At 34.0% G+C, this 12,297-nt stretch overlaps 1 protein-coding gene across 3 annotated transcripts in view; it reads left to right on the forward strand.

The window, feature by feature from the left end:
• The window catches only part of LOC141503420 (uncharacterized), a 75,500-nt gene that overhangs the window by 21,339 nt on the left and 41,864 nt on the right, over window positions 1-12,297 (forward strand). For all 3 annotated transcript variants that reach the window (XM_074208655.1, XM_074208656.1, XM_074208657.1), the window contains exons 2-4: window positions 700-1,875; window positions 3,848-3,947; window positions 5,725-5,970. In XM_074208655.1, the coding sequence (XP_074064756.1) occupies window positions 726-1,875; window positions 3,848-3,947; window positions 5,725-5,970 (1,496 nt within the window). In that variant the 5' untranslated portion in view covers window positions 700-725. The remainder of the gene's footprint in view (window positions 1-699; window positions 1,876-3,847; window positions 3,948-5,724; window positions 5,971-12,297) is intronic.

Genomic DNA, 12,297 nt, shown 5'->3' on the forward strand with positions numbered 1-12,297 from the left:
AAAGGGAAAAAAACACACCTTCTTTGTAGACATCAAGGAGTCTTTTTTTTTTAATTTTTTGCAAGGCAAATGGGGTTAAGTGGCTTGCCCAAGGCCACACAGCTAGGTAAATTATTAAGTGTCTGAGAAAGGATTTGAACCCAGGTACTCCTGACTTCAGGGCCGCTACTTTATCCACTGCACCACCTAGCTGCCCCCTACATCAAGGAGTCTTAATGTATTGGCAGACTTGTGTGATGGTTAGGTTAATTTGACTGAATTACTTTTCTTTTTTTTATTTTTCCCCTAGGAAAAAAATTATCTGGGTACGGAAGAGAGAAAGGAAGTGAAAGTAATATACTTTTTAAAAAAATGAATAAAATTTATCAAGTGGTCACTTGAATTTCTTTTCAATATCTTTAGTTTTTTTTACTTTTAAATATAAAGATTACATATTTATTATATAATATATATTATTAATTTTAAAGATCCTATTGATAAATAAGTCTTTTCTACTCTGGAAGTTGATCTATTTAGAAAATGATTAAATAGAATTTTCATTTCCTGCCTTAGTGTCTCTTAACAACAGCAATAGAAGGCTTCATTTATATTAAGCTCCACATTTTTAGATACATAGACTGTTGCCATCTTCTCAAATCTTCCTTAGGCTTAACTATTTGCAACATTGCATAACTCCTTTTAATCTCTTTTTATTTGTAGGCTTTCATAGACTGTACTTTTGGAAAATGAATGAATTTAAATTTAAATATCAATATATACCACCTGTGACTGTTCATTTACCCGAGGAAATCACCACATCCAAGCTATCGGCCTCATCTGTAGAGGGCTTTGAAGCCAAAATTGCAAGTCTGGTAGAAATGTTTCTTGTAGAGGTGTACAGGTGTAAACTTTGCCAGTTCACCAGCAGCATAAAAAACAAAATCAAGACACATGTATTTAATATACATGAACAGGATGGATGCCATCCCAGTTCTGAATGCCAAGAAATGAGTACAGATCCAGATGAAAATGATTCCTACAATATTGGAGATGAAATTAGTCAAGAAAACAAAGAAAATGAAGAGAATCTGGAAAAAATGTCATTCCTGTTGCCCATGTACAGAATGCTTCATAACATGAGTCCTGAATGCTGTGATATAAGCCTCGACAATAACAGTGACAATACCCATACACCTAACACATGTGATGTAAACACATTATTTGAAGAAGAATCTGGGCAATTTCATTTGGAAGAACCCTGTTCTATGGTTTCTAATGCACTGTCCTATTCACCAGACCTCTCAGAATCTAAAAAAAGCAAGGAAGATGAAGAAGCCCAGTGTGAGCATCTGATGTCTCTTGGTTTGTGCCGCATTTCTAGTGTGAAAACTCTAGGCATAGAACAAAAAGTACCCAAATTAGGCACAAAACAAGAAATGGGTAAAAGTTATAAAAGAGACACAACTGACAAAAGTAACTCTACTCAACCACTGAAAGATATTTACTCCCTAAAGAGTGGTGATGAAAGACATATATGTGCTTCTTGTAAACAGCAGTTCATGTCCAAAGATGCCCTTGAAATACATGATAGATGCCATAATGGAAATCAAGGATTCCAGTGTCCTTACTGTAATTTCAATGTGACTGAGTGGAATTTAATGGAGAAACACTTGAAATCTCATAAGCAAGTGAAGAGGAGCTACCGGTGCCTAAAGTGTGAGAAGGTTTTTATGACCCAAAGTGCCTGGAAAATGCATAAGGCGAGTCACCATGGGAGGAAGAGTGCTCTTCAGCATCGGGAAGGCAAAGCCCTTTATGAGACAGAACCAGCAGAAAACCTCCCCTTGGCCTGCCATAATGAGGGTTTGTTTAAATGCCCTCATTGTGATTTTATCGGTGAGTTCTGTGGAGTTGTCTTTAGCACATAAGCTCATCATTTAACAAAGTATTCTGTGTTAGACATTAACAGTGATGTACTCATAGTTTCCTAATGCAACAGATTTTGCTATCAGATTCTTACAGCTTGTGATAATTACAGGGCAATTTCATATAAATATGTTCTAATAGAAATATCTATGTAAAAATTATTTTTGAGGGGAGGCTAGGTGGTACATTGGATAGATTATGGACCCTGGAGTCAGGAGTACCTGAGTTCAAATCCAGCCTCAAACACTTAATAATTACCTAGCTGTGTGGCCTTGGGCAAGCCCCATTGCCTTGCAAAAAAAAAAAAAAGTAGGAAAACTACTTTTTTGGTGCAGTTTATATTTTTACTCCTATTAATCAGTAACTTCTCCAAGTTAAATGCTGTTAATTTTATTCTCTCTATATCCTGTAGTCACTTGAAAAAAATGACATTAAAATATAAAAAAGGGTCCTTTAAAAACCTTTTAAGTAAGTTCTGATTTTTAAAATCTAGTTTTGCCAATTTAGTGATTTTTTTTAGTTTGCAAGAAATTTATCTCTTTGAGGTTAATGATTTGGTTAATTTCACCTCTACTGATATTTAAACTTTTTTATTCAATAATTCCTCTGCCCCTGTTCATTTTGGCACATACATTTTTAGAACTTGTAACAGACAAGTATTTTTGAGTAGTTAGCTCTGTCTTTTTCCTTTCAGAAATAAACTAAATTCTTACTTTAAATGTAAAAATACTCTTGTTTCCTTCTTGTTTTTTAAGACAATAAAAATATAAATTCCATAGCAGTGAATTTATATGGTAAATAGATACTGTACATGGTTGATTTATATTCAGTGATTGCTATGCTAACTTACTCAAGGTCTATCAGAACCCCCAAACAAGGTTAAATCAATAACCTGCAAACAGATTCTCTTATCTTTTTGGACAGTACATTTACAGTTTCTAGTAATGATTCTGATTTGCTGCTGTTTCTGTCAAGTTATCATTTTTCCTTTTACTATACTAAATCATGTTGGGCCAAAAAAAAGGCCCCATTGACTGACTACCTATCTTGTTCCCACAAAAAAATTTGCTAATTTTTGAGTTCTTTTCTAGCTTTAGAGCTATGATTTTATGATTTCACTAGAATGAAAGAGAATGTAACTTTTGGTTAAACAATGGAGGATTTGTAATTTGTTAAAAATTCTTATCAGTAAATTTTCCAGGAACAAAAATACAGGCATTGTCACTTTAATACCATAGGAGATTAGCCACCCAGTAGGCATTGAAAACAAAGCAGTAAGTATTCTTTTGAATGTGTTAGTGGTCATTTCTGGATGATACACAGATTGAAGGTAAGCAGAAGAGCAAAAAATAGAGGAGCAAGACTGATGTTCAAGAGAGATTGCTCAAGGTAGATTATGGAGACTTCAGGGAAATCACTTTGCTAGCAGTAGCTGCATTTATGATGCATTATTGCTTGAATTACACTTTTTGATAGCACCTAGACTATTTGGTATCTAGTGATGTATCTGTGTAAATACATCAGAAAAGATTAGTGATTGATTTCCTCTCTTTGCAGATTACAATCCCTTCATGTCTCAAGCAGTTTTCATGCATTGTTACCAAAAATTTCATCTGGTGACCAGTTTCCTGGTGATCTCTCTCAACTCAGGCTGATCCTTAAAGCAAGATATACAGAACAATTATTAGTATCATATTTGAAGATTTTCCTGCTTGTTAGAAATTCTTAGAATTTGCCCCTCAAACTCGCATAGGCTTTAATAATGTGACATCTGAGAACTTTAGTGGAGATAATCTATATTATAATGTAGTACATATACTGTATGTAGTCAAAATAAAAAGAATTTTCTGATAGCCTCTAATATTAAAGTTAACCAAAATTTATAGTTTAAAATGCCTTTAAATTCATTTATTTATTTTTGTTTTTTAAATCTTTAAAACAGATCGTGATTGGCCTAAGGTCCACAAACATCTGAATAGTACGCATGACTATAATGCCAACACACATCCATGTACTGAGTGTGAAAAAAAGTTCGTCAGAATGTAGGTAACCTTTATCACAACTCTCTTACAAAATTAATTTTAAGGATTAAGAGCAGATGGGGAAATTGGGAGTAGAATGGCAGAAGAAGACTGTAGGTATACTAGAATTCTGGGGAAAGAGGTATTTGTTGTTGTTTTTTGTGTTTTAAAGAAAATAGAGGTTGAATTTAGGCGAAAACATAAAAATAAGACTTAAAAAAATCAAATTAGTAACTTTTGTCTTGGTTAGTTATGATTTTAATGGCTAGATTATGCAAATGGTAGAATAATGCTTAAGCACCTAATCACGCAAAGAATTTAGTGTAAAGTCACCTTCTTTTTGACAAAAATCTCAGAAATTTTTGTTAGAGTTATTATATTGCCTTTCAGATCATATGAATTATATTTATAATATGTGTAGCGTCATAGAGTCTTTATATTCTTTTCTCTGATGGTAATTTGATTTATTCAGAAATATTTCTATTCTTTGGGAAAACCTGAAAATTATTTAAATGATTCATCTCCTCATTTAATCATTTAATTTTCAGAAATTACCTTCTCTTTCATTTCTTAGTGTGTTACTCTTTTCATTTTTTTTCCCTTTTTTGGAAGGCAGTGGGGTTAGGTGACTTGCCCAAGATCACACAGCTAGGTAATTATTAAGTGTCCGAGGTCAGCCTTTAACTCAGGTCCTCCTGACTCCAGGGCCAGTGCTCTATCCACTTTGCCACCTAGCTGCCCCTTAAGGCATTACTCTTGACTTTCATTTCAGAGTTTTTCCAGATTTTTTTCTTTTTCTTTCTAATCATTTGGCATACTCCCATTCATTGGTGGTGTCAAGAGTATGTGTTTTTTAAAGGACCTATTAATATAGTTTTACAGGCTGAGCTATTTAAAACAATTTCTTGAACTTTGGAAGGTGATCTTTCAAATAAGCATATTATTTTGTTTATTTTCTGATCCCTTCATTTCAGAAAGTTGTAATAGTATTACATGACTGAGTTCAATATGATGTAATATTATTGTCCAGTAGGCCAAGGGTGTTGTCCCTGTACAGTCTAACAGAATCATTCTTATTCTTTGTCTTACGCTGTTTTCAGTGAAAGGATAACGTTACAGGAATAATGCTATTCCCTACATCATGCATTCATTAAGATGAAATTGCTGCTTATTGTGTAATTTTAGTAGAAATGTATATAAGTATGTTATTTTAATGTCGATCTGCTTCCTAAGATCATCCTTACTAGTAATAAAATACATATGAGGTCATTACTTAAATTGATTAAATTGCTACTCTTAATTCTATGGTCAAGAACAAAATAGATTTTTACAATCATAAGGAATATGATTGCATGTCTTAGAAGATAACTTATTGGACCAGATATTTTCTAGTTTTAAATCAATGATTTTGATAATTATGATTAAATGATTTTAGACTTTGGTTTACCATAAAAAATAAATCTAATTATAAATTACTGTAAGACTCTTGAACAAAAAGTATTGCATAGAACAGTGTGGTGTCCTTATTTTGATTGCTTGAAGCTGTCTTGGAAAATTTTTTATTGAATTTGTTCAGCATGGATATGTTAAAAATTATATTAGTCTCCTAATAGGTTGGGTGAGGGACTAGTTAGTTACTAGGCCTGCTATCTTGTATCCAAAATGTAAGGTTTTTGAGTTGTTAGGGAGGGGTTTATTTGGCAGTTTTTAGTATATAGAATTGCACTTCTTGTTGAAAATTATTTTTCCATGAATTCTTCTATTTTTGATTATTGTTTTTTCCTTCCCATTTGTATAGAACAGATTTGAAGATCCATATGTCCAAACACAAGAAAGCCAGGGCCTTTCTTTGTTCATTATGTGACCAGACATTCAAATACAGACGTCAGTTGAGCAGGCATCATAAGCATGTGCATCAGAAACTGAATATAAAAGAGAGGAAAAAAAGAAAGAAAGCAGAAGTTAGCCTCATTTATTCAGGCACAGAAGTCACAGCCAGAACCAGGAAAAATGCTGATGAATTTACCTGCAAAATTTGCAACAGGTATGACTTGTTAAAGTTAGATAATTATGGTTAGATATGGTAACTATCACCAGCATTAAGGCATTTATTTCTTGATATTTTTTGCCTATTTTTTGAATTTAGTTGTTGCTTATTTGAGGATACATTAGCTACTTTTGTTTATGTGTTAAGCTTTATCTTCAGATCTCCAGGAAGATGTTTCACTGGATTCTGGGATTTTATGTATTTTGAATAGGAGTTTTGTGGTCCAAAAGACTCTATTACATGATAAGACTTAAGTTGTTTGTCTTTTTTTTCTTCAAGAGTACCATGGCATCAGGAAGGTGATGACTTTCAAGTGAATTGGATTCAAGTGAGAAAGGTTTGTGCAAAGTCACCAGCTTCGCTTTCTCTTCTGGAGCCATCTGAGTTTGGTGGCAAGATATTGATCAGTACTACTGGAGATGGCCCCAGATGTAATAGAAGACCTTGGCCATTTTAAGCTAAGGTCTTTCCCCAAGTCTTCTTGACTCTTCCTCTCCCAGATTGATTTTTTTTTTTTGATTAGGTAAAAGAATACATTCTTTTCCTGATTTCTTACCTAGCCTTAATCACTGAATGGGTTTTGCCTCAGTCAAAGTAAGCCTGGGAAAGACCTTAACTTAAAAAGGTCAAGGTCTCCCACTGCAACTGGGACCATTTCTTGTTCTCCTGATCTAAATCTTGGCATTGAACTCAGATGGCTCTGGAGGAGAAAATCAGCCTCACTTAAATGCAATTCACTTGCAAATCAATGACATCATCATCCTGAGGACATGTTCCTCTTTGTTAATCATGGACAAACTATACCAGCTGCCCCAAAGAGAATCCAACTGACCAGTTCCAGTTGGGCAACACAGTGAAAGATTTAAAAGTACTATATCAATAAAACAGATATTAGTTGAATGGGATCCCTTCATTTTTCCACATTTTCTAACATGTCAAAGTCCCTTTGTTAACACATTTCATAAAATAATTTATGAGAAGGCTTCTAGATTGCTAGGTTGAACTCACCTATCTCACCCAGGATTATCATTTTTGAAATTATAGTCAAATAGTTATAAAACTTCAAAAAATAAATCTTTTATGTGTTAAACTCATCACCTGTTGAATATAACATGCTGCTTATTCTTTAATATGTTGGTTTAATATTTGGCAATTGTAGAATTTTCCTATTTGTAGTAGAATAATTCCTTTAGATATTTTTGTCACATAAAAAGGACTTTTTAAAGCATTAACTTCTGAGATTTAGTAGGATTTTTTCATTTAAAAATTCTTTTTTTTAATATTCAGATTAGTTCAAGCTAAGCTGACCCTATAATTCATTAACTATGCCTGTTGTCTGAAATATGTGTGGTTAGACAAAGTATGTCATTATTTAACTTACTTTGGGAAGGTAAAAGAAAAATGTATAATTATTTCATCTCCTTAGTTTTCTAGGCTTATGGCTTTGACATCTTTTACACTCTTCTTATCTTTATTTCCTATATTTCCCCTTATATTGGACTTTCATTTCTAAAAACTTAGTCAAAGCCCTTACCAAGTCATGCTTGGATTATAATTAAAGAAAAAAGTAGGTTGTCATAGAGCCATTCTTTTTCTACCCCATTGCCTGTGACCGACAACTATAGATGTAAATGAAAATCATAAAAAGTTATCCCTGAAAACCACTGTAGCTTTTCTACTTTTCCTCATAAAATTTTAAATTTCAAAAACATTTTTTAAATTCAAAAAATAGGTTATATAAAATGTCAATGTACTCCTATATTTCCCTTTGGATTTGAAGTTTCAGAGAACAAAATTGACTTCCTAATTTGTCTTTCAGATCTAATTTTCCTCTATTACTCAGCATAATTCTGCAGTAACTGGAAATCTACTTTCAATTCTGTGTCTGAATTTGTCAATTCAATTTTTTGGGTCCTTCATGCATGTTAATCTTTTTTTTATGCCAAGATATAATTTTTGCTTTGTTGTTTTACACTTATTCATAAGTTACTGTGTATTTGTTTTAAGTGGGTATTAATTTTTCAACAAATTTTAAGCTTTTGGGCATAGAATATTTTTCATTTCAATTAAAAAAACTTCCATTAAATGCTCCTTTGTGCCAGACTTTTCTCATTCCTTGAAGGCAAGGAACTACTCAGTCTAATAAGGAAAACTTTCTGCAACAACTGTGAATATATACTCTCTATATATCTTGTATGATCACAGAGGAAAAACACTAGTATACAGTGGGAGTTGTCAGAGGGTATTAAGAGAGGCCTCCAGCTGAATTTTGAAGGAAGCCAGGGAAACTCAGAGGCTGAAGTAAGGAAGCAGAGCATTATTGGTATGGGTGACAACCAGTGCACAAGCATGGAGAAGAAAGATGGAGTATGAGAGGACAGTGGTGCTCTTGATAGTAAGAAGGAAGTTTAAATTGGAGACTAATTAGCATAGAGATGATTACATCCTTAGGAGATGAGATTACCAGTATGGATGGAGAAAAGAAGACCCAGGTCAGAGCTCTGTGGGAGTGACATTAATGAAGATTCAGTGAAGGACACTGAAATCTTAAGAATATCAAAGAGAGGAGCGTGTTCGACTGTATCTAAGGCTACAGAGAGGTCCAGGAGTAAGATTTTGAAAAGAGACCTTTGGATTTGATGATTAAGAGAACTGTGGAGAGAGCAGTTTTGGTTGGATAATGTGATCAGAAACCAGGTTATGGAGGATTAAGAGAGTAATAGAAGAGAAAATAGAGGTATCTACTTTAGATAACCTCCTTGAGTTTAGCCACAAATAGCAGAAGAGGCGTGGGACAATAGTTACTGAAGGTGGAAGAATCATGTGAAGGACTTTTGAAAATGAGGGAGACATGGGGCATATTTGTAGGCAGTAGGGAAGCAATCATTAAAGGGGGGAGAAGTAAAAGAATAGGGATAATAGAGGGGACAACCAGCCAGAGGAGATGGGATAGAATGGGTCACTTGTTTAAACAGAAGAGTTGGCCTTAGCAAGGAGTAGGGCTACCTCTTCAGGTGAGATATGGATGAAGAAGATAATGAGAGAAGGAACCTGAATAATAAGAAATGAGTGGGGAGCATATGAGATGGGGAGAAGGCCCCTCAATGAATGACCTGAACTTTTTCAGTAGAATATGAGATAAAGTTCTCAGTCAAGCAGGTGGAAAGGAGGGAAAATGCAAATTAAAACAGACATTTCCATAACCTTAGCAAAAATAATTTGAAATTATAAAATTCAGTGTTGATGGGTCTAATGGTAAATAGGCATTCTATTATATTAGTAGTGCAAATATAATTGGCATAGTATTTTTTTGAGAACATGGTGTCTGGTAATATATAATAGAAGTTATAAAATTGATCACATTATAGGTTGAAGATACCATACAGTAAAAAAGGTACTAGATTTGGAGTCCATTAAACCTAGGTTCAAATTCCATCTCTCTTATTTGCTGTGTGACCTTGGATTACTCACTTATCTCAGAACTCAGTTTCACCACCTATAAAAGAAAGGGAATAGACTATAGCAGAAATTGGGTTCGATGAACTTTATTTTTTTCCTTTTCTTTCTTTTACAATTTAACCTCCTTAAATAGGTTATTTTTACCCCCAATTAAAAATAAGTTTTTTATTGATTTGTTTGTTTCTTATATCATCATAGTTATACAGGTGTCCCCAAGCCCCCTTTCTCTCCTCCCTTAGCAAGCTGTCTCATATTACAAATAGAATCTTTTAGAATGAAAATAATTAGCAAACTGATCAATACATAGAAAAATTCTGAAAACATGTACTATTGACATCCCATCTCCATGAAGGGATGGGTTGGGGAAATCCTCTCATATCTCTACTTGATCTTTATAATTTTGTTACATATACTTTTTTTTTTTTTGTGAGGCAGTGGGGTTAAGTGGCTTGCCCAAGGCCCAACAACTAGGTAATTATTAAGTGTCTGAGGCTGGATTTGAACTCAAGTACTCCTGACTCCAGGGCCGGTGCTCCATCCACTGCGCCACCTAGCTGCCCTACTTATGCTTTTTATTTTATTTTGTTATGTAGCTATTCTTTCCATTTATAATGTTCTGGTTCTTTATATTATTTTCTTTTTACCTGAAAGCATCGCAGTCATTTTTTCACATAGCACGGTACTATTTGACTACTCCATTCATATACCAGATTCCCCAATTTATAGGGATCTACTTTGTTTCCAATTTGTTGCTAACAAAAAAAGTGCTACTATAGAGTTTGAGAATTTTTTTTATCTATGGCTGCCTTGAGAAATAAACCCAGTAATAAACAAAGATTATGAACATTGTTAGTCACTTTATTTGCATAATTCCAAATTGCTTTCCAATTCATCATTTGCAGCTTCAGCAGTGTATTATATGTTTATCATTCCACAGCCCATTGCCTTTTTTTTGGTGTGGCTTTTGCCACTTTGCAAGTTGTGTTAAAAATCTCAGTGTTTAGATTTGTATTTCTATCATTATTAGTGATTTCAAACTTTTTTATTTTGTTCTTAAAGCTTTGCTAAGAGGTGTTTGTTCATATCTTTGATATATCTGTTGGAGTATGTATACATATATTAGTTATATATGCACATATCTACATAAACTTAGGTGTGTGTATATAGCATGTACTTACACAAATGCATGCAAATGTACAGATTATATTGAATATCTTTATCAGAAACATCGGATGTAAAGATTTTTTTTCTCATTAGACCACTTCCTGTCTTATCTTAGATTCATTAGTTTTGTCCAGGCAAAGGCTTTTCATTTTCAAATAATCAATGTTATCTCTTTTCTATTTTGTAATTGCCTCTCTTTTATTTAAGAATACATCTCCTGGTGCAGCTAGGTGGCGCAGTGGATGGAGCACCGGCCCTGGAGTCAGGAGTACCTGAGTTCATATCCTGCCTCAGACACTTAATAATCACCTAGCTGAGTGGCCTTGGGCAAGCCACTTAACCCCATTTGCCTTGCAAAAAACCTAAAAATATATATATATATTTCCTAACCAAAACTATAGGTTTTGATCTGCTTCTTTTCAATTTTTTTTATGGAATGATATTTAAAATTAAGGTGTTGGTCTAAGTCTAATTGTGCCATTATTTTATGCTTTCCCATTTTCTTAGCATTTTCCTCAAATAAGGAGTTTTTCCCCTTGAGTAATATATATATGTTTCCTAGAAATTACTTTTTTAAACAAATATTTTGACAAATATAATTCATTATAATTAATTTCCTTTGTAATCCTGTGTATTTTATGCATTTAAAACATTATTCTCCCACACACCAAAAAAAAGCATTATTCTGAAAATGGATGGATAGATTTCATCACCTGCTAAAGAAGTCAAAACACAAAGAAAGTTAAAAATCTTCAGACTTGGATCTGTGATTCTGTGATCCTCATTGGATTATAGCTTTTAATCTAGAAGAAACCTTCACATTTAATTTCTTCATTTTGCATAATACATGAATAGTGATTAACAGAGTCAAGAATCAAAGACAGAAGGGGCAGCTAGGTGGCGCAGTGGATAAAGCACTGGCCTTGGAGTCAGGAGTACCTGGGTTCAAATCCGGTCTCAGACACTTAATAATTACCTAGCTGTGTGGCCTTGGGCAAGCCACTTAACCCCATTTGCCTTACAAAACAAAACAAAGAATCAAAGACAGGTCTTCTAGCTTTAAATCCATCATGTTGCACAGCCCTGCTTTTTCTATTCAGTGATTTTATTAAATATCTATATTCCAAGGTTATGAAAATGAACAATTAAGTTCTATTTGTATCTTGGGAGACTAGCAAATGTTACATGTTGCATACATTTTCAGAATTTTTTTCTTTTTTATTTAAGGCAGTGGGGTTAAGTGGCTTGCCCAAGGTCACACAGCTAGGCAACTATTAAGTGTCTGAGACCGGATTTGAACTCATGTCCCTCTGACTGCAGGGCTAGTGTTCTATCCACTGCGCCACCTAGCTGCTCCCTGAGAATTTTTCTATGATCAGTTATGCTGATTTTCTTTCTTTCTAAAACATGGGTGGCCAACCTTTTAGCTTTTCTGGGCTACATTACCCAACAAAAAATTTGTCGAGGGCCACATATAGAATTTAATTATTACTGTAATGCAACTTATACTGCCAATGAGTATGAAAATAATAAAATGTAATAATACTGCATGAATGGGCTTTGGGGGCTGCATGTGACCTGCAGGCTTCAGGTTGAACATATCTGCTCTAAAAGATAATACATATAGTATGGCTCTTTGAGGGAAGACAAGGGGGGCACCTGGATACCTGGATATAACTGGATAAAAGGATACCTGCCATA

The sequence above is a fragment of the Macrotis lagotis genome, chromosome X (genome assembly GCF_037893015.1).
Source record: "Macrotis lagotis isolate mMagLag1 chromosome X, bilby.v1.9.chrom.fasta, whole genome shotgun sequence".
In the NCBI taxonomy this organism is placed as follows: domain Eukaryota; kingdom Metazoa; phylum Chordata; class Mammalia; order Peramelemorphia; family Peramelidae; genus Macrotis; species Macrotis lagotis.